A 23,534-nucleotide genomic window follows, 5' to 3' on the forward strand; every position below is an offset into this window, starting at 1 on the left:
GTTGTGCCGAACAATGATCACCCTACTTTAAACCCACGTAACCCAACAATCCCCCCATTAACCTTACACTACGGGCAATTTAGCATGGCCAATCCACCTAACCCGCACATCTTTGGACTGTGGGAGGAAACCGGAGCACCCGGAGGAAACCCACGCACACACGGGGAGGACGTGCAGACTCCGCACAGACAGTGACCCAGCCGGGAATCGAACCTGGGACCCTGGAGCTGTGAAGCATTGATGCTAACCACCATGCTACCGTGAGGCCTATCATATAACCGCAACCCCCCACTCCTCCAAACACCCAACACGCCCCGTTTAAAGCTAACCGATAAAACAGCAATAATTATAACACAAACGGAGAAAAAAAAACAAATCCACCCTCTCAACCCCAGCTTCCCACCCGCTGACATTCACATATCCTTAAAGTAGGAGATGAACTACCTCCACCTCGATACGAAACCCTCCTCCCACCTTCGAATGGCGAACTTTATCTTCTCCAAATACACAAATTCCACCAGGTCACTCACCTACCTCGTCGCTTTACGGTTCTGAGCCCGCCACCCCATCAATATCCGCTTCTGGGCTATCAGGGCGACAAAGTCCAACACATCAGCTTCTCTCCCCACCTGCACTCCTGGATCCGCCGGAACTCCCAATTACGCCACCCATGGGCTCGGAGCCACCTTCATCTCCAAAATCTCTGACATGCTTCCCGAGAAGGACTCTCAGAACTCCACCAACTTCGGGCATGACCAAAACATGTGAGTGTGGTTCGCCAGCCCCCCTAAACACTACCCACACCGTATCCTCCACTTCCAGAAAGAACCGACTCATGCGCAACTTTGTCATGTGCGCCGTATGCACCACTTTAAATTGTATTAAATTTAATTATGCACAGGAGGATGTTGCATTTGCCACAGGACCTCACTCCAAACCACCCCCCTCAAATACCACCCAGCTCCTCCTCCCACTATCTCTTAATGTCCCCCAATGAGAACCCCTCCCCCTTAATCAACTGCTGGTAAATGTCAGAGAATCTACCTTCTCCTATCTCATCCTGCGACACAATCGTTTCAAGCAACAAAGAGGTTGGTAACCGTGGAAATATAGCCAACTCCTTCCAAACAAAATCCCTAATCTTTAGCAACCGAACCCATTCCCCTTTGGCAAATCAAACTTCTCCTCCAGTTCTCCCAACCCTACCTTCCACAAATAGATCCTGAATTTGCCCAATCCCCTTCCGGTACCACACCCTGTACGTTGCATGCAACCCTGCTGAGGTAAATCTGTGATTGCCACAGATCGGCGCCCGCAATGACATGCCCCCAATCCTGAAATGCTGCCTGACCTGATTCCAAATCCTTAACGTTACTCCCACCACTGGACTTGTGGAGTACTTAGCTGCCAAAAATGGAAAGGGGGGCATCACCAGTGCCCTCAGACTTGTCCCCATAAACAGAGCCTCCTCCATCTGACCCCACACCGACCCCTCCTCCACAGCCCATTTCCGCAGCTTCTTGGTGTTCACCGCCCAATAATACTTCAACAGGTTCGGCAGAGCCAGGCCTCAACTCCGCCCATCCCTCTCCAAATAAAACCTTTGAATACAGGGCACTATCCCCGCCCGTATGAAGTTTGTGATCATCCCCATTTAACATCCCAAAAAAGACATAGGCACAAAAATCAGGAGATTCTGAAAAATAAACAAAAACTTCAGGAGAACCATCATCTTCACGGTCTGGACCCCGCCCCGCCGATGATAACAGAAAACATCCTACCTCTTGAAATCCTCCCTCACCCCTTTTGCCAAATCAGCCAAGTTCAATTTGTGTAGCTGAGCTCAACTACTCACCACCCATATCTCCAGATAACAAAAGCTAGACTTGATCCAGCGCAACGGTAACTTCTCCAGTCCCCTCCCGTGTATCTGAACATTGACTGCAATAGCCTCACTCTTTCCCACACTGAGCTTGTACCCTGAAAATGACCCAAATTTCATCAGGATCACCATAATACTATTAATACTTGCCATCAGGTCCATAACATATAGCAGAAGGTCATCCGCATACAGGGACAGTCGGTGTTCCACCCCTCTCCCTCTATTCCTCTCCACTCTGCTGAAGCCCGAAGCGCCATTGCCAATGGCTCAATTGCCAATGCAAAAAGCAAAGGGGATGGTGGACACCCCTGCCTCATTCCCCGATGCAGGCAAAAATACCCCAAACTTACAGCATTCATGTGTTCACTCGCCATGGGGGCCCTGAGTAACATCTTGATCCAACCAACAAACCTCTGCCCCAGACCAAACTGCACCAGCACCTCAGGAAGATACTTCCACTCAACCCCGTCAAACATCTTCTCCACTTCTAGGGCAGCACGGTGGCCTAGTGGTTAGCACAACCGCCTCACGGCGCTGAGGTCCCAGGTTCGATCCCGGCTCTGGGTCACTGTCCGTGTGGAGTTTGCACATTCTCCCCGTGTCTGCGTGGGTTTCGCCCCCACAACCCAAGAAAAATGTGCAGAGTAGGTGGATTGGCCACGCTAAATTGCCCCTTAATTGGAAAAAATAATTGGGTAATCTAAATTTATTAAAAAAAAAAAAAAAATCTTCTCCACTTCTATAGATATTACCACCTCCGTTCCCCTGCCAGTTGGGGCTGTCATCACGACATTCAACAGTCTCCTAATGTTCGACGATAACTGTCACACCTTCACAAACCCTGTCTGATCGCCCCCGGCACACAATCCTCCAAGCGCATCGCCAACACCTCAGCTAACAACTTTGCACCCACGTTCAAAAGCAATATCGGCCGATATGACACATACACTCCTCCAGAACTTTATCTTTCTTTAAAATAAGTGAAATCAATGCCTCTATCAATGTAGGTGGAAGCTCACCCTTGTCAAATGAATTGTTAAACATTTACACTAGGAACGGACCCAGCTCTGTCAAACACTTGATGTAAAATTCCACTGGGAATCCAGCCGGGCCTGGGGCATTCCCAGACTGCATCGATCCAAAGCATGTCATCACCTCCTTCAACCGAATGGGGCACCCAAACCGTGCATATTCCACGCCTTTACTACTGTTAAATTCAAGCCATCCAAAAACTGCTTCATGCCCGAGTCCCCCTCTGGGGGCTCCGACCTATACAGCCCCCTAAAGGTTCTCAAACACTCCATTCACCTTCCCTACCCCATTTACCACCAACCCATAGAGTCATAACCTGTCCAATCTTCCTTACTTCTACCTTCCGCCTCAATCAAAAGCCTACTGGCCTTCTTCCCATGCTCATAAATTTCTCCCGTAACTTGGCATAACTGGCCCACCGTCTTTCCCATTGACATAAGATAAAACTCCATCTGGAATTTCTTCCACTCCTTCAAAAGCCACTCTCCAGAGGCTGCTAAGAATTGCCGATCCACAGCCAAAATGGCCTCCACCAACCTCTGCCTCTCCAGCCTACCTTTGTTATCCCGATGGGCCTTAATCCAAATGAGATCCTCACTAATTGCCATTTTCAATGCCTTCTCACTCTTATTAAACTTGACGTAAGTGACAATAGCCACCAACGTTCTCGCATACACCCCTATCCACCAGTAACCCCACATCCAACCTCCCCTGTGGCCACTGGGAGCTCCCCTCCTCCACATACAATTCCACAAAACATAGCGCATGATCAGACACAACAATCACCGAATACACTGAACCCATCACTTTCCAGCAACGTCTTGTCCATATCATAAAAGCCAATACATGAGTACACCCGATGCGCATGTGAAAAGAAAGAAAATTCCTGCGCACCTGGGCACCAAACTGCCACGGATCCATATGTCCCATCCTCTCCATAAACCCCGATGTGGAGATGCCGGCGTTGGACTGGGGTGAGCACAGTAAGAAGTCTTACAACACCAGGTTAAAGTCCAACAGGTTTGTTTCAAACACGAGCTTTCGGAGCACGGCTCCTTCTTCAGGTGAATGGAAAGGCTTGTTCCAGAAATGTTTATATAGACACAGTCAGAGATGCCCCGGAATGCGAGCACCTGTAGGCAATCAAATCATCAAAGATGCAGAGAGAGAGGTAACTCCAGGTTAAAGAGGTGTGAATTGTCCCAAGCCAGTTCAGTCGGTAGGCCTCTGCAAGTCCAGGCTTGTTGGTGGGGGCCGAATGTAATGCGACATGAATCCCAGATCCCGGTTGAGTCCGCATTCATGCGTGCGGAACTTAGCTATAAGTTTTTGCTCAGCAATTTTGCGTTGTCGCGTCTCCTGAAGGCCTCCTTGTAGAATGCTGACCCGGAGATCAGAGGCTGAATGTCCTTGACTGCTGAAGTGTTCCCCAACTGGAAGGGAACAGTCCTGCCTGTTGATAGTCGCACGATGCCCGTTTATTCGTTGTCGCAGTGTCTGCATGGTCTCGCCAATGTACCACGCTTCGGGACATCCTTTCCTGCAGCGTATGAGGTAGACTACATTGGTCGAGTCGCACGAGTATGCGCCGCATACCTGGTGGGTGGTGTTTCCACGTGTAATGGTGGTGTCCATGTCGATGATCTGGCATGTCTTGCAGAGATTACCCTGGCAGGGTTTTGTGGTGTTGTGGTTGCTGTTCTGAAGGCTGGGTAATTTGCTGCAAACAATGGTTTGTTTGAGGTTGCGCGGTTGTTTGAAGGCCAGTAGTGGGGGTGTGGGGATGACCTTGGCAAGATGTCCATCCTCGCTGATGATGTGTTGGAGGCTGCGAAGAAGATGTCGTAGTTTCTCCGCCCCAGGAAAGTACTGGACGACGAAGGGTACTCTGTCAGTGGTGTCCCGTGTTTGTCTTCTGAGGAGGTCGGTGCGGTTTTTTGCTGTGGCGCGGTGGAACTGTCGATCAATGAGTCGAGCGCCATATCCCATTCGTACGAGGGCATCTTTCAGCATCTGTAGGTGTCTGTTGCGCTCCTCCTTGTCTGAGCAGATCCTGTGTATACGGAGGGCTTGTCCATAGGGGATGGCTTCTTTAATGTGTTTCGGGTGAAAGCTGGAGAAGTGGAGCATCGTGAGATTATCTGTGGGCTTGCGGTAAAGCGAGGTGCTGAGGTGACCGTCCTTGATGGAGCCGAGTGTGTCCAAGAATGGAACTGAATTTGGAGAATAGTCCATGGTGAGTTTGATGGTGGGATGGAACTTATTGATGTCATCGTGTAGTCGTTTCAGTGATGTCTCGCCGTGGGTCCAAAGGAAAAAAATGTCATTGATGTATCTGGTGTATAGCATCGGTTGAAAGTCCTGTGTGGTGAGGAAGTCCTGTTCAAACTTGTGCATGAAGATGTTGGCATATTGAGGTGCAAATTTGGTCCCCATGGCTGTTCCGTGCGTCTGGATGAAGAATTTGTTGTCGAAGGTGAAGACGTTGTGGTCTAGAATGAAACGGATGAGTTGCAGAATTGCGTCTGGAGATTGGCAGTTGTCGGTGTTGAGGACTGAGGCTGTTGCAGCAATGCCGTCGTCATGGGGGATGCTGGTGTAGAGTGCCGAGACATCCATTGTGACGAGGAATGTTCCTGGTTCAACTGGTCCATGGGTGCTGAGTTTCTGTAGGAAGTCCGTCGTGTCGCGACAGAAGCTGGGTGTACCTTGTACGATGGGTTTCAAGATGCCCTCGATGTGGCCAGAGAGGTTCTCACACAGGGTCCCATTGCCTGAAACGATAGGACGGCCTGGTGTGTTGGCCTTGTGTATTTTCGGGAGGCAGTAGAGATCTCCAATGCGGGGATTACGTGGGATGAGAGCACGTAGGGTGTTCTGAAGGTCTGGATCTAAGGTCTTGATCAGTCTGCTGAGTTGGCGGATGTGTTCCTTGGTTGGATCTGCGGGTAACTGCCTGTAGTGTTCCTGGTTGTCGAGTTGTCGGTATACTTCTTTGCAGTAGTCTGTTCTGTTCAGTATGACGGTGGCCCCTCCTTTGTCTGCTGGTTTGATGACGATGTTGCGGTTGGTCTTGAGAGTGCGGATGGCGTTGCGTTGTGCTTGGGTGACGTTTGAGGCTGCCTTGTGATTGCGAGTGATGAATCTGGCATTGACACGACTTCTGACGGCTTGAGCATACATGTCGAGTCTAGGGCAGCGGCCTTCCGGAGGGGTCCAATTTGACTCTTTCCTTTTCGGTTGCTGCACTGCAGATCTCGCGGTCTGCTGTTCCGGTTCATTGGTCGTGTCCCTGGGTTCGCTGTCGGCCTCTTGGGGTCTGTGGAAGAATTCCCGGAGCCTCATTCGCCTGATGAATTCCTCCGTATCTGCCACGAGACTGATGGGGTCCATTTTGGTGGTGGTGCAGAAATTGAGCCCTCTGCTGAGGACTTCGATTTCGTCTGGTTGAAGGGTGTAGTCTGACAAGTTGACAATGGATTTCCCTGTATTGTTTTCGACTGTTGTACCGGGAGAAGCTTGATTGCTGCTGGTGGTGATAACATCAGTGAGACATCACTGAAACGACTACACGATGACATCAATAAGTTCCATCCCACCATCAAACTCACCATGGACTATTCTCCAAATTCAGTTCCATTCTTGGACACACTCGTCTCCATCAAGGACGGTCACCTCAGCACCTCGCTTTACCGCAAGCCCACAGATAATCTCACGATGCTCCACTTCTCCAGCTTTCACCCGAAACACATTAAAGAAGCCATCCCCTATGGACAAGCCCTCCGTATACACAGGATCTGCTCAGACAAGGAGGAGCGCAACAGACACCTACAGATGCTGAAAGATGCCCTCGTACGAACGGGATATGGCGCTCGACTCATTGATCGACAGTTCCACCGCGCCACAGCAAAAAACCGCACCGACCTCCTCAGAAGACAAACACGGGACACCACTGACAGAGTACCCTTCGTCGTCCAGTACTTTCCTGGGGCGGAGAAACTACGACATCTTCTTCGCAGCCTCCAACACATCATCAGCGAGGATGGACATCTTGCCAAGGTCATCCCCACACCCCCACTACTGGCCTTCAAACAACCGCGCAACCTCAAACAAACCATTGTTTGCAGCAAATTACCCAGCCTTCAGAACAGCAACCACAACACCACAAAACCCTGCCAGGGTAATCTCTGCAAGACATGCCAGATCATCGACATGGACACCACCATTACACGTGGAAACACCACCCACCAGGTACGCGGCGCATACTCGTGCGACTCGACCAATGTAGTCTACCTCATACGCTGCAGGAAAGGATGTCCCGAAGCGTGGTACATTGGCGAGACCATGCAGACACTGCGACAACGAATAAACGGGCATCATGCGACTATCAACAGGCAGGACTGTTCCCTTCCAGTTGGGGAACACTTCAGCAGTCAAGGACATTCAGCCTCTGATCTCCGGGTCAGCATTCTAGAAGGAGGCCTTCAGGAGACGCGACAATGCAAAATTGCTGAGCAAAAACTTATAGCTAAGTTCCGCACGCATGAATGCGGACTCAACCGGGATCTGGGATTCATGTCGCATTACATTCGGCCCCCACCAACAAGCCTGGACTTGCAGAGGCCTACCGACTGAACTGGCTTGGGACAATTCACACCTCTTTAACCTGGAGTTACCTCTCTCTCTGCATCTTTGATGATTTGATTGCCTGCAGGTGCTCGCATTCCGGGGCATCTCTGACTGTGTCTATATAAACATTTCTGGAACAAGCCTTTCCATTCACCTGAAGAAGGAGCCGTGCTCCGAAAGCTCGTGTTTGAAACAAACCTGTTGGACTTTAACCTGGTGTTGTAAGACTTCTTACTGTTCCATAAACCCCAGCAATGCCTTTGCCATTCCTAACTCCCTCAAACACTTGGGGCATAACCGATCCAACCCAGGATCCGGAACAGTTAAAATCCCTCCCCCCAAAGTCAACCGGTCATATCCAAGTCCAGTATCTTCGCCAGGACCTTCTTCATAAAGTCCACATCACCCCAATTAGGAATATATGCACTCAACAACACCACAGGTGATCCCTCTCACCCTCCATTAACCATCACATACCTACCACCTGGGTCCCCTACTCTGTTACTCAGAGAAAGCCACCATCTTACTAATCAGCATCTCTGCCTCCCTGGCCTCCATATCCAACACCAAATGTCCCACCCACCATTTCCTCAACCTCATATGTTCATTAATCTTCAGGTGGGTCTCTGCATCGAAACCACGTCTGCCTTCAACCTTTTTAAATGGGCGAGAGCTTAACCAGCCCATTCAGTCCCCTCACATCACAAAATAACAACGGTCAGCCACATCCAAATCCAAGCGCGCTCCACCAGGCCCTGTCTCGCTCTCCTCCCAGGACCCCTGAATATAGCCGCTGCCACCCCCCTCAACCAACTGCTCCATAAAAATACTTTCCATATCAGCACCATCATATCACCCCCCAAACCCTCCCCAACCCAAAAAAAGAAAACTCCACCACTGTAGGCTCGCTGCCCCACCCTACCCAAAAAACAAAGAAACCAGCAAAACCATAAAAAGAGGCCCCCCCCCCCGCCCCCTTCCCCAAGTAGCCAGTCGTGGCTCCCCTCACCACTTCACTGCCGTGAACCAGTATTTTTGATCGCCAGAAGGCCCCCAACTGAGGCTAAGAGGCACACTACCTTATACCCAAACCTCTTTAAACCCTATTGCCTTGTAGTCTTGAGCTCCTTTACCACCCCCATTCTTCTCCCCGCACTTCCCACCACATCCCCTAAATGAAAATGGCCCCATACAAATACTCCAAAAGCAGGCCAGCAAATATTAGCAAACTCAACTGTTACACGTTAACAAAACTGAGTTCACCCCCCCTCCCCCCCCCCCCCCCCCCCCCATCCCCCGCCGAATACAAATCTGCAGCTCGGTCTTGTAGGTGAACCCACCCCAAAAACCCAAGTCCTCAAACGATTCAGAGTCCATAATCTCTTAGAAAGCCACTTGCTTCATCCAGTAGAATTCCTTACCCCCATGCATGACCCACAAGCAAGTCGAGTATATCATCCCGAGCCACACCTTGTCCATGAAGAACACCTTAGCCTTGGCCATGTTAAACCCAGCCCTTCTCTTGGCCAGCTCTTTGCCCAACTCCGGATTGATGCGGACTGCATGCCCTTCCCAGGTTCATTCCTATGTCTCCTTTTCCCATCTCAGGATCCATTCCTTGTCCAAATACTGATGGAGCCTCACGATGATTGCTCGCAGCATCTCCCCAGCTGTGAGATTCCTCCTCAAAGATTAAGTGGTCCAATTGACTTCTGGAGATCCTCACCAACTTCCAAACATTCTCCCTACATTTTCCATGACATTTGTGCCCTCAATACCTTCTGGCAGCCGCACAATCCTCAGGTTTTGCCTACTTGAGTGATTTTCCACGTCATTGACCTCATTCAACTTCTTTTGCCCCTCCGCCATCATCAGCATGTCTGCCTCCAAGGAGACAATCCACCGTCTCCTCCACCTTCTGGAGGGACACATTCTGCATTTCCAACCTTGGATCCACCCTCTTCAGGGCAGCCTGAATTGGCTCTGCCACTCTCGCCAGATTCTCTGAGGCTGCCAGCCTCTGCTTCTCGAAATCGGCCGAAGAAATTGGACCAACTGCTCTGTGATCACTGTGCGGGCAACGATGCCATCGGTCCTTCTGCCATCTTTTCCCCTGCTGCACCACGCAAGTCTTCCTGGCCTGAAAAGTACACCTTATTCAACGCATTCCTTGACTGATAACTCCTTGACATCACCCACTGAAGGAGAAAGAAAGTCTTATTTTGTACTGGGAGTACTTTATTCACCTGCAATACCTCTATAAAATGGGCAGAGAGGGCCAAATTATCCGTCACCAAGCAAGAACCATCGCACGTGCGATCATTGACTCCATGGCCGCCACCAGAGATCATCTACTTAGCGCCATTTTACTGAAAACGTTCCTCCTGCATTTTCTAAATGAACTGAGGATTGTTTCTCTGCTTGGTACCTTGGGCAGGTGCAACCATCTAGAGGCTGGCACTCCCAAATTCCTGCACCCTCTTAGTGCAGTCTCGAGAATGCATAGATGATAAAGCCCATTTAGGATGGTATACCAACTAATCAGTCTTCCCATTGCAGCTGACAGTTTTCTCAAATACATTAATTGTTCCTGGAAATCCATTCCAGCTATTGATCACCCTTTGTGTATCCACTGAACAGTTGGGAGGGTTATGCATGAAGGCGCATATTGAAATGCTATATTAATATCCTGACAAAATTCTCTTCCCAGAAGACTTGTTTGACTGCCAAAGTTTGTTAATCCGCCCACGGAGTGACGAATGATTGAGAAAATCCCTTTTTTTCTTTCTGACCCCCCCCCATTTGCTACCTTGTATCAGGAGACAAGTGGCACACTTCACTTCTGCTCCCACAAACATAGAACAACCACTCCCAATGTCCACGATGTTACTTACAACACATTATTCAATTTTTAATGTTAACAACAATGTAGAACATGAATCTAGAATGGATTAAATCAAAACTCTACAGTCCTGCCTCACCCTGCGGTAAATGGTGACGAACTATTAAGCAATGAGCCTGAGGAGGATGTTCCACAAATATCTCCATCAAGAACGATGGGGGCGTGCAGTACATCAATATAAAAAAGAAGGCTGAAGCATTTGGAAATGTCTTCAGTGAGAAATGCCAAGTGGATGATCCAACTTGGCCTCCTTCTGAGATCCCAGCATCACAGATTCCGATCTTCAGCCAAATCGACACTCCACGTGACATCGAGAACCAGCTGAAGGCATTGGACACAACAAAGACTATGGGCCCTGACAAAGCCCAGCCACAGTACGAAAGACTTGTCTTCCAGAATAAACTGTGTCCCCACCCAAGTTGTTTCGGTATAGCTGTAACACTGGCATTCACAAACAATGTGGAAAATTGCCTTGGTTTGTCCTGTCCACAAACAGCAGGACAAATCTATCTGTCCACAAAAAGCAAGGAAAGTTCAATCTGGCCAATTACTGCCTCATCAGCCTAATCTCGAGCAGCAGCAAAGTGATAGAAGGTGTCATCGACAGTGCTATCAAACAGCACTTTCACAGCAATAGCCTGCTCATTGATGCTCAGTTAGGGCTCCACGAAACCCATTCAGCTTCTGACATCATTGCTGTTGTGGCCCATGCATGGGCAAAAGGGCAGAAGAGGAAGGAGCAGTGCTCCGAAAGCTAGTGTTTGAAACAAACCGGTTGGACTTTAACCTGGTGTTGTAAGACTTCTTACTGATCTATAAGATATACTGCAGCACCTTCCTAACCCACAACCAGTACCATTTAGAAGGACAGGAGATCGATTAGATTTGGTTGATCTATGTTAAAGGTTAAAAATAAATGAAATAATTAGCATGAATTCTAGTTTCATATCTATCTATAACCTATAAAAACATACACGCTATCACCCTGGGAAGTGTGTGGAAATTTAACAGCTAGGACTTGGCTTTGCTTTCAACCATTGGCTTATAAAACCCAAACATCGCCTCCAGCCTTCATTCATGACCATAAAGAGAAATCCCTATTTCCTTTTTGAGTTTTGAGATGTGAATTTTTCACTCTTAGGTCAGCCACACATGTTTAACAACAACATTTCCCTCAGCTTTGTTTGTACTCAGCTACCACAGTAGATTTGAGGCGCTGGGAGTGGCCTGAGAATGAAACTGGCTGGCAACCAAACCCCTGCGGTCATTGTATTGTCTCATTGTGTTGTCCAGCTGAATAATATGAGAAAACCTCCAAATAAATGTGTAATAAACATCAACAAAAACGTCAAAATTTCGAGTAAACATGGTTAAGGATCTTTACACCTCACAGTTTAATAATAACATTAAGTTTTGGAATCATCTTTTTTATTTTGCATATTGCTCATTTCTGACACTAGATTCACATTACCCTGTCTTCCATTCTACTCTTGATATCCTTTTATCTTCCACCTCACTCTAAACAATATTGTCTGTTGTTGTGATCAGGTGAGGTGGGATCAAATGTTTCCCCTCTTTCCCCTCTCATTTTACTGTAATAGTTTATTTTTAATTTTTAAAAGGATTTACTTGCCAATTTAGTGAATATCTGCTTGGGTGCTGTGGTGACCCTAAGAGAACCCATCGGACAGATTTTCTTTAATTTAGCAAAGAAATAGATTTGCTTTGTGTACTTAAACTGAGCTAAGTAAAATAATACAATATGCTCCAATCTTCATTTGCACACAACACATCGAATGGCAAAGGATAGGTTGACCAAATTAGAACCCGTAAAAAGAATACAAAATCTGTAGTTTGGTGATTCAGCTGACACTTCAGGGGCAATTTAGCATGCCCAATCAATCTAACCTGGACATCTTTGGACTGTGAGAGGAAACAGCAGGACCCAGAGGAAACGTATGCAAACATGGAAAGACCGTACAAACTCCACACAGGCAGTCATCTGAGGTCGGAATCAAACCTGGGTCCCTGGGGTTGTGAGGCAGCAGTGCTAACCACTGTGCCACACAGCCACGATTGTAATCTCTGTCCAGTGACAACATTTTTTGGTGCACATTGAATATTGGTACTAATTAATATGGAAACAGCCTCTGTCATTCCCATAATCCAGTTGTTTGCATCTTTCACGTCTCCGAAAGAGCCACATTAAATGTGTGAGGGTAAAAAAAGTGTTACTATTGCGGATGCTAGAAATCTGAAATAAAAACAAAAAATGCTGGAAATACTCAACTGGCCAGCTGAACATTTATTGATTTTATGACTTTCCTTCTGTGGACTCAATGTTTCCGATTTAAAAATGTAGATGATTGTGTTGGTTGTTCTTCTGGAGATGGTAGTGCTGGGTTGAAGACTTTTAATAAATCTCTCTCTGCAGCAGGGGCCCCCCTGGATGGTCAGTCAGCAAATAGGGCTCGAAGCTTGTCGAATGGGCTGGAGAGAAGGGAAGCAGATGATCGTCTCTCTCAGTGTCTCAACTACTTGTTCCCAGTTCTGCAGGAAGAAAAAATGTGCTTAAAACATACAAAGGATTAGCTTGTCACCTGACCTTCCCTCACCAATTGTTAATGGGATCCAAATAAATTGTTATTTGTCTATTCCAAGGGTAACTTGATATCTGGGAAGCTTTCTTATCAATATCCCATTTTTCAAGAGATTAACATTAATGGTCCATCTCCAACAGTTGAATAACTCAGGTGGTTACCTTAATACCTAGCTAATTGGACAGATTTCGGTCCTTCACATTCTCCAGAAGGCCATTGTCTTTGGTGCATTATGCAGACAATGAATTGGAATATGGAATGTATAGCAATTTAAATTGGGGTAGCTATTTTAGGCTTATCTCAAATTACCTTTAATCTCTTTGTCAAAGCTTTGAGCTTTGACAAAGAGTCACACAGACACAAAACATTAGCTCCCTTCTCTCTCTGCAGACGCTGCCAGACCGGCTGAGATTTTCCAGTATTTTCTGTTTTTGTTTTGGATTCCAGCATCCACAGTAATTTGCTTTTACCTTTAGTCTCTGTGTTTTAAAAAGTCTTTTTTTAAACTTTTGGTTGAGGATTCCAGCAGGTAGATTAAAAATAAGTATGTCAGGGCAGCATGGTGGCACAGTGGGTTAGCCCTGCTGCCTCACGGCGCCGAGGTCCCAGGTTTGATCCCAGCTCTGGGTCATTGTCTGTGTGGAGTTTGCACGTTCTCCCCGTGTCTGTGTGGGTTTCACCCCCACAACCCAAAAATGTGCAGGGTAGGTGGATTGGCCACGCTAAATTGCCCTTCAATTGGAAAAAAATTATTGGGTATTCTAAATTTAAAAAAAAAATAAGTATGTGTCACAAAGCATGTCTTCATGATTTTGTAAATACTCACCCACCTTGAAGACCATTCACATGCATGGCCTTCATAGCATGACAGAATCCCTACAATGCAGAAGAAGGCTCCCTACAGTGCAGGAGGTGGCAATTCGACCCATCAAGTCTGCACCAACCCTCCAGAAGAGCACCCTACCTAGGCCCAATCACCTGCCCTATCCCCATAACCATGTAGCCCCACCTAACCTAACCTTTGGGCACCAAGGGGCAATTTAGCATGCCCAATCAATCTAACCTGGACGTCTTTGGACTGTGGGAGGAAACAACAAGACCTAGAGGAAACTCACGTAGACATGGAAAGACCGTACAAACTCCACACCGGCAGTCATCTGAGGTCGGAATCAAACCCGGGTCCCTGGGGTTGTGAGGCAGCAGTGCTAACCACTGTGCCACACTGCCACGATTGTAACTTCTGTCCAGTGACAACATTTTTGGTGCGCATTGAATATTGGTACTAATTAATATGGAAACAGCCTCGGTCATTCCCATAATCCAGTTGTTTGCATCTTTCATTTCTCCTAAAGAGCCACATTAAATGTGTGAGGGTAATAAAAGTGTCACTATTGCAGATGCCAGAAACCTGAAATATAAACAAAAAATACTCAACTGGCCAGGTAGCATGTGTGGAGAGATGATCAGAATAAATAGTCTGCCCTTTAAGCCCCTGGGAGCAGCTGGCAGGTGGTGGGCACTATGTCTGCCACCTACCGACTCCGCTGGCATTTTGCAGGAGGTGGTGTAGGTTTCAGGCACAATGAGGCGGCCAACTGATGGTCATTTAATGGTCGCCCACACCCACACTTCTGCTAGTATATTAACAGTGGCGGGGTCACCCATTCTACCAGCTTGGTTGTGGGCTCAGTGGTAGGGCCCTCATGATTGGACACCCCGTGCTGAACAGAGGCCATCTGCCATGGAAATAGCCCACTTGTCACCCAACCAGCATCCCGATCCCAAATGCCACCCCACTCCTCCACACGGAAAGGATTATCAGATTGATAGCTCTTTCTCACCACCCCTCCCAGCCCCCTCACCGGACCCTGCCTGACTGGCCCTGACAAATTCGCACCATGACCTCAGTGTTATAAAATTCCTAACTTCCCTGTTCCGATGCAGTCACAGGTCTGAACGTTAATTCTTTCTCTCCCATAAGTATTGCCAAAGCTGCTGGATATTTCCAGAATTATCTGTTTATCTTGAAAGAATTCTTCGCCCAAAGTTTACTACCACGTTCACTTCTGTCAACGCTGTGCTGATACTTGACAATCGATTATTGTTTTACATTCATCATTACTGAGACTAGCTTTCAGCTTCAGATTTTGACTAAAGATTTATGCACATGACAATAAATGGATTGTGCCTTATTTTCTCAAATCTTGAGATGTGTTAAATACACAAAAAAGTATAGTGCAAATTTTTGTCATTCTTGTAATTAATTCAAGGTGGGTTTTATTTGTGAATAAGGTTTTCCTGACTTATGAGCTCTGAAAGAATGAGAAAAGCTTCATTCTCTTGTGTGTCAAACACAATGTCCCACTGCTCTTTATCCAGAACCATTTCCATTTAAAGTACTGTATTTAACAAATTCATTCCCACAGTTCTTAATGTACTGTAATTGGAGCTGTGACACGGTGATCATTCACTCCCAGACATTGGACAATTAAACCAGTCATTGTATGTAAATAATTTACAGGATGACAAGGCACCTATAGTCTTTGAGAGCTCCTTATTTCTGATACATGAAAGGCTATTTTTTCTCCTCCTAATTGTATCCTTTGTCTCTCCTGTAATTTTACAGTTCCAACAGTTGATGTTTTCCAGACATCAACAAAGGATCGATTTGGACTGGGACATCAACTGAAAAAGTAAGTCATTCAGAAAAATGATAAGATTTATAAAGAGCAGTGGCACCTGCATTTCCATAGCACCCAGCACTGTGAGAGGCATAGCCTTTTGAATGGGATGTTAAACTGAGGTTACATAGTATTATTTTGAGAAAGAGCAGGAGAGTTCTTCCCACTGTCCTGGCCAACATTTATCCCTCAACAATCATCAATAAAACAGATTCCCTGATTATTACCACACTGCTGTTTGTGGAACCAGGGGGAAGCAGTGGCTTCGAAGCATAGTTGCTGGACTAGTAATCCAGAGACCCAGGGTAATGCTCTGGGGACCTGGTTTGAATCCCACCATGGCAGATGGTCAAATTTTAATTCATTAAAGAAATCTGGAATCAACAGTCTAATGGTGAACTTTAAATCATTGTTGATTGTCATAAAACCCCATCTGGTTTACTAGCGACCCTTTAGGGATGGAAATCTGTCGTACTTACCTTGCTCTGGTCTGGCCTACATGTGACTCCAGATCCACAGCAATGTGGTTGAAACTCAAAATACCCAGCCAGTGACACCCACATCCTATGAACGAGTAACATAAAATGCTCTGTGCAAATTGACGTACAATACCCATCATTAACTACAAGCATTTGAACTACAATGACGTACAACACCCATAATTGACTATAAATATATTTTTTAAAAAGCACTTAGAGAGATCCTGAGGTCATAAAACTTGTCATTTTCTTTTCCAATTAAGGGGCAATTTAGCGTGGCCAATTCACCTATCCTGCACATCTTTGTGTTGTGGGGTGAGACCCATGCAGGCATGGGGAGAATGTGCAAACTCCACATAGACAGTGACCCGGGGCCAGGATCGAATACGGGTCGTCAGTGTCGTGAGGCAGCAGTGCTAACTATGACGCCACCATTCCACCCCAAACACTTGCCATATTAATACAGGTTGTTCTTATTGAAAGGTGTCATTTTAATGCAAGTTGTTGGAAAGTGTTACATAAATGTAAATTTTGTTAAAAGTTGGTCTGTAAGGGCAGCACAGTGAAGCAGTGGTTAGCATTGCTGCCTCATGGCGCCGAGGTCCGAAGTTCGATCCCGGCTCTGGGTGACTGTCCGTGTGGTGTTTGCACATTCTCCCCGTGTTTGCGTGGGTTTCACCCCGACAACTCGAAGATGTGCAGGCTAGGTGGATTGGCAACGCTAAATTGCCCCTTAATTGGAAGAAAATGAATTGAGTACTCTAAATTTATATTTTTAAAAAGCTGTTATGTAAATGCAAGTTATTGTTGCTCAAATATTAATAATGTAGTATACAAGGTTAATTGGTAGGATATGTTAATATATGATGGAAATGATGATGTACTATTGACATAAGTTAGTCATGTGTTAGACAAAAGAGAGAGATGGAGGTTGGAATCATATCTCGGAGCAGCATGCCTACTCTGTAACCTGTTTTATTGTGATACTAATAAACAAGAACGCCTAGAGTCCCATACCTGAAGTCCAAGGGAGAAGGACCATCCCAGAATATGGTGGCAGCAGTGGAAACATCAATGTAAAGAAAACGCATTTGTGTTATTGAAGGAAGCACAGAGTGAAAATAACTTTGCAGCAGCTCGTAAAAAAGCAGCAGAAGAAGGAGGTCCACTGGAGAGAGGTACCGGTGACCGTACCTGGTCAGTAGTTCCTGCCCTTACCCACCTGTTTGACTGCCTTGAGGATCTGCAGAGAGGCCAGCAGTTGGAGTTATGCAAACACCATTTTCTCTGGCAACAAGCAGTCTTCATGAAAAGGAGCAAAAGCTGCAAATTAGCTCCTTTGTGTATTAGGTCCAGTAGAAGATGGCATTCTCCCAAGGCAAGGTGCGCAGGAGTCCATTCAGCTGGCAGGAACAGAGAATCCCAATGGTTGGAAAGTTCTGCCCGGTATTTCTGAAACACGTTCCATCCAAGAAATGGAAAGTGAAGAAAAAGGCAAAAAACCATGTGTGGGATTCTTCGGAAACCGGCAGGGCGGGCAACTCTGGCGTGAAGGAGTGGTGTGAACCACTCCGGCGTCATGCCGCCCCAAAAGGTGCGGATCCTCCGCACCTTAAGGGGCTAGGCCGGTACCGGAGTGGTTTGCGCCGCGCCGGCTGGCGCGGAAGGGGCTTGGCGCCACGCCAACCGGTGCCGAAGGGCCTCCGCTGGCCGGCGTGAGTTGCCGCATGCGCGGGAGGACCAGTGTGTGCTGCCATCATCCCAGCGCATGCGCAGGGGGGTTCATCTCCACACCGACATCGCGGACCGTTACACTGGCCAGCGCGGAGGAATAGAGTGCCCCCACGGCACAGGCCCGCCCGCGGATCGGTGCGCCCCGTTCACACGCCAGGCCACCATGGGGGCACCTCCCTGGGGCCAGATCCCCCTGTCCCCCCCCGAGGGACCCGGAGGCCGCCCGTGGAGCCAGGTCCCGCCGGCAAATACCTGTCGTAACATACGCCAGCGGGACCCGCCGATAACGGGCCCATCGCGGGCAGGAGAATCGCCGGGGGGGGGGGGGGTGCTGCCAGCAGCCGCCGACTGGCGTGGCGAGATTCCCGACCGCCAAATGCCCAGCGCCAGTGAATTTGGCAGCCGGCGGGGGCGGGATTCATGCCGCCCCCCAGCGATTCTCCGACCCGGTGGGGGGTCGGAGAATCCCACCCCATGACTTCTTTGGAGTGACAATCAGCACAGGATTGCCAGTCTGTAGTCACTTACCTGTGGCAAATTTCTTCTATGCTTGTGTTGCCCAACCTTCTGACACAAGGCAGGTGAGATCCAAGCAGCTCAGTTTCCAAAGCCCAGCATCACAGTCTTGCAGAGTCGGATTGAAGGAGGACGTGCCTTCTTTTCTGTTGCATTGGCAGCCAAAAAGCAGATAAATTTAAAGCAGGTAAAATTAATCTGCTTCGGTCGTTGGGGGCAGGAAGGTTTGAATAAGACCTGATTGCAGGGGAGGGGTGGGGGGGGTGTTCGGGTTTGGCTCATTGGTCTGGTCAGGTAGTGAGGTTGGGAGGGGGGATCTAATCAGGCAAGAAGGTGTGAGTTGGGCTCACGGTGGCGGTTGCATGTGGGGGAATTCCATGGCGTATTGCCAGGGTGGGGAATACCGTGAAAGGGCATTTATTCAGAGTTGGGACAGTCTCCTGGCTGTCGGGGGTGTGGGGCAGTTCGTCGGAGAGTTGGTCTGGTTCTTTACAATATTTTCCCAGAACTTAGAAGAGGTTTTAATTCTAACTATTTCGGAGGGCGCATTGGTGTAATCCTAGTTGAACCAGCCGAAGTTTGTGAATTAAATCACATTTTCGGCTATTTCACAGTGCCGGGCAATTACCCAGAGGAAGTTTGCACATTTGGTCAATTGCTCGGCAAATGTTTATCTGTAACGTTCTGAGAGGAATTTCTCAGCATATTTGTAGAGTACCGGGCCAATCTGATCCTGCGGAGCTCAGAATTGCCAGCCCAAAATTACGGAGTTCCTTTGGGGAAGTTGATAGTCTAGATCCAAACTATTGGTCCATCATAGTAAAAGTTCAAGGATTTATAGAAACATAGAAAGTAGGAACATGAGGAGGCCATTCGGCCCTTCGAGCCTGATCTGCCATTCATTATGATCATGGCTGATCATCCACTTCAAAAGCCTAATCCCGTTTTCCGCAATATCCTTTGATCCCCTTCGCCCTAAGTGCAATATCTAACTGCTTCTTGAAAACATACAATGTTTTGGCCTCAACTATGTCTTGTGGCAATGGATTCCACCGGCCAACCACTCTCTGGGTGAAGAAATTTCTCCTCATCTCAGTCCTAAATGGACTACCCCTTATCCTCAGACTGTGACCACTGGTTCTGGACGCACCCACCATTGGGAACATCATTCCTGTGTCTACCTTGTCCAGTCCTGTTAGAATTTTCTAGGTTTATATGAGATGCCCCCTCATTTGTCTGACCTCCAGCAAGTACAATCCTAACCATTTCAATCTCTCCTCATACGTCAGTCCTGCCATCCCAGGAATCAGTCTAATAAGCCTTTGTTGCACTCCCTTTAGAGCATGAACATCCTTCCTCAGATAAGGAGACCAAGACTGCCCACAATGTTCCAAGTGTGGCCTCACCAAGGCCCTGTATTATTGCAGCAAGATATCGCTGCTCCTGTACTTGAATCCTCTCACTATGAAAGCCAACATACCATTTTACTTCTTTCTCGCCTGTTGGACCTGCAGGCTTACCTTCAGTGACTGGTGTATGAAGGAAGAAGGCTGGAAGTCAGCACAAAAGCTGCAGCTGAATCCTGTATTTCTGAAGCTGCAGAATCTTGCATAGAAACCAGAGTTGATTGTCTCGAGGAAATTTATCTCATTACAGAAGTTGAGGCTGTCTTGTCTGCATATTCACAGCAGTTCTTCCCATTGACTATACTGGAGCAACCTTAGACAGAAGTGCAGCTCTCTGACCATTGGCTACAGAAAGGAGATAGTTCTCCTAAAATATCTTTGGAAAATCACCCCTTCTTTTCTTAATAGTCTTACAGGAAGTTAATTGATTTATCCTTTGATATCTAAGTTGATTGAAATCTTGGATTTTCTGTGCCTTTTCAGCCATTACTACAGCAGTGCAGGGTATACCTGTGACAGTCTTCTCTGGAGTTGAAGCCCTGCCGGAATAGCGATGCTCCTGGTCCATGCTGGCTCCAGGAGTGGCACCCAGGAACGATTCCCTCACCCTAACGATGCTGATTCATGCATGGCGTGGAGTTCCAAGGATTGCGTTCAGAATTCCGCCATCGGGCCCCAATTTTGAGCAGGCGGCCGATACCAAGGTCCGGAGGTTGCCCCTCTCCCTACAAAGCAAATCCTGTCTCTGCCCCTCCCCCCGCCTTGTTGACAAGGAGGGTTATACTCCCTCCCCACCACCAGGGGATTGATGTGTCACCTCCCCCACAGCCACAGCATGCACATATGAGAGTGGCCCGACATCCTCAGCTTCCCCTTAGCCCCTTCATCCCCCTGTCGCCACACTCTTCTGCTATTCCCCCAGGCCCTCCCTTCCATCACTCCTTTTAGTCCACACTCAATGGTATTGTCAAAAGTGCACCCCCCAGGCACCATGGCACTGACACCCTGGCAGTGATTCCCTAGCATGGAGCGATGGACCACAAGTCGGGTCAAGGAAGTCAGACCATAGTCCAGGCTGCAGAGGGTCCCCCAAAGATCCTGGGGGTTAAATAGGCTCTTGCCATGTGTAGGGGTAATGCAACTAAGTGCTTTCTGCGGTTATAAAAGATGAAGTGAAACCACCTAGATCCTTTGACATGGTCAGCAGCTGTCACAATGCAGCACTGCAGTTAGATCAATGAAGAGTACTTCAGATGCATTCAAGCATAAAGGTAAAGGTAAATAAACAAAACTCCTGGCAGCTGTGTTTAAACCATTAAGCTATTAATCAAAGGCTAATTAAAGGCACTGAACTGTGGAATTGAATGTAGGATCTCAGTGGATTTCAAGCCTTTTGAAGTGTTGTGGGCTTTCCAGGAAGGCTCAGACACTCCACAAAGAGATAGTTTCAAAAGCATAGAGCTGAGCGAGTAGGTGTGAGGAAAGGGAAAGTGTTCCTAGCTTGATTCTTCACTGAACTGTCTCGTCTCCTCATCAGTTGTCAGGCAGAGCAGTTCAGAGTGAGAAGGCCACTTCAGAGTTTTAACAGATCAGACCAGGATGAGGATTTTGAACAACGGGGCTTCCTGTGATCATCATACCAAAAGTGATCTTCAGTTTTCCTGGGGTGGATGTTGTAGTGCAGACACGGTTCTCCAATCCTAGGGGAAGATCCCGGGGTTAACCCCTTACCCACAGCCCATGCACACCCAACTTCCAGGATCCTTGGGGAATACTCCCTCTGGGGCATGGCAGTAGCAGAAAGGCACATGAGCAATGGGCTGACCCCCTTGACCTATACCCCCCTGAAGTCCATCGCGCAAGGTCCAAAGCCCGCCCAGTGTAACTTCGAACAATCATCATCAATAAGGAAAAAATACTAAACAGACTATTGGGATTGAAGGCAGTCAAGTCCCCAGGGCCTGATGACCTACAAAGGAAGGGCAGCGGGGATAGTGGATCCATTGATTATAATATTCCAAAATTCCTTACATGCAGGAAAGGTTCTAGTCGATTGGAAATATGATAATGTAACACCTATATTCAAAAAGTGAGGGAGGCAGGTAGGAAATGAAAAAAACAATTAGTTTACCATCTGTCGGTGGGAAATTGTTAGAATCCATTTTTAAGGAAGTAATAATAGGACGATTGGAAAGTCAAAAGTCCATCCATCAGAGTCAGCATGGTTTTATAAAGGGTAAATTGTGCTTGTCTAATTTGCTGGAGTTCTTCGAAAATGTAACAAGCCATGTCGCTAATGGGGATACTATATGTAGATATATGCAGTATATCAGGACTTCCAGAAAATATTTGATAAGGATGCCGCATAAAATGCTAAAACACAAGTTAAGATCACATGTGGTTAGGGGTAATTTATGAGCTTGGATAGAGGACTAGCCATCCAACAGAAGGCAGAGTTGGGATAAATCGGTCTTTTTCTGGTTTGCAAGATGTACCTCGTGGAGTGCCACAGGTTCCACAGGGTTCGTTCCTCAGGCCCCAACGATTTACAATATATATTAATGACTTGGATGCACGGATAGAACTCTTACAGCTAAATTTGCGGATGACACTAAAATAGGTGGGATAGTAAGTTAGAATGAGGAATTAAGAAATTTACAAATAGATATGGATATGTTAGATGAGTGGGCCAAAATTTAGCAGATGTAGTTTAACGTGGATAATTGTGAGGTTGTTGCCAATTTTGATGAGTGGAATACTATCCCACTAGCGTCACTAAATAAGTGTTGCCAATTCTGCACCGGAGGCGCCAATAATGTTGCCCTTCTTAATATCGAGTAATATTGCTTTTCAGAGTCGCCAGGTATCAGATGATGCCACCACAAGGTTCAACCGGATATTGATCAAAGACCCAACAACCAGTTAGTTAGTTCAAGTTCAATAATGATTTATTTACACACAAGATTAACTCACACATGCACCATAAAAACACTACAAGCTAAACTACACCTAACACTACAACAACCTGTACTTAACTTTCAGGCACCCGGCTTTGGCAGAGGAACAAGGCCTTTGTTCGGATCTGGAGTGTCTGGGTCTGGAGAAGTAACTTCGGTTCTGCTGGGCTCATCCGTCTCCTAGCGATCGTTGATCTTGATCTTGCTTTTAGTCGTGGTGCTGCAGTTGGCTTCAGGTATAGGCCGGGCAGAAGAGTGCCAGTGTGCCGGGGCCAAAAGTGATTGAACACATGGCAGTGTCTCTCTTTATTCTTTGGGGTTTTGCGCTCTTTTGGGCAGTCCTTCCCTTTGGACCCAATAATTCGGCAGGCTTTGATTACTGCCTTCGATTTGAGCCAATAAAGGGGCGGGTGCCTTGATGGCTGGGGGTATCCTGAGCGGTCATTGACCTTGGCTGTTTGGGCTTCCTCAGTGAAGGGAGTGGCGCCGATGTGTTTGGAAATGTATCTGATACCTGAGTACAAGTCCTTTGTCCTGGGGAAATGGGTCATTAGAATGCAAATCGGCGAGGGGTTTCGATACTGTCTGGATCCCTGTCAGCAAATATACATTTAGGCTCTGGGTTTGCCTGAATCCTGTATTGGCCATATTTCCCTTGAGTCTTTGCAAGTATCCATGTTTCCTTTGTAAGTGGCCATTCCAGATGGCTACAAGGT

General features: G+C 47.3%; 1 protein-coding gene across 1 annotated transcript in view; it reads left to right on the top strand.

Annotated features, from left to right (window-relative positions):
* Positions 1 to 23,534, top strand: part of parp8 (poly (ADP-ribose) polymerase family, member 8) — a 531,112-nt gene that overhangs the window by 352,108 nt on the left and 155,470 nt on the right. The window contains 1 exon segment of the mRNA XM_038790867.1: positions 15,672 to 15,738. Coding sequence (XP_038646795.1) covers positions 15,672 to 15,738 — 67 coding nt within the window.

Source organism: Scyliorhinus canicula, chromosome 3 (assembly GCF_902713615.1).
Source record: "Scyliorhinus canicula chromosome 3, sScyCan1.1, whole genome shotgun sequence".
In the NCBI taxonomy this organism is placed as follows: Eukaryota; Metazoa; Chordata; class Chondrichthyes; order Carcharhiniformes; family Scyliorhinidae; genus Scyliorhinus; species Scyliorhinus canicula.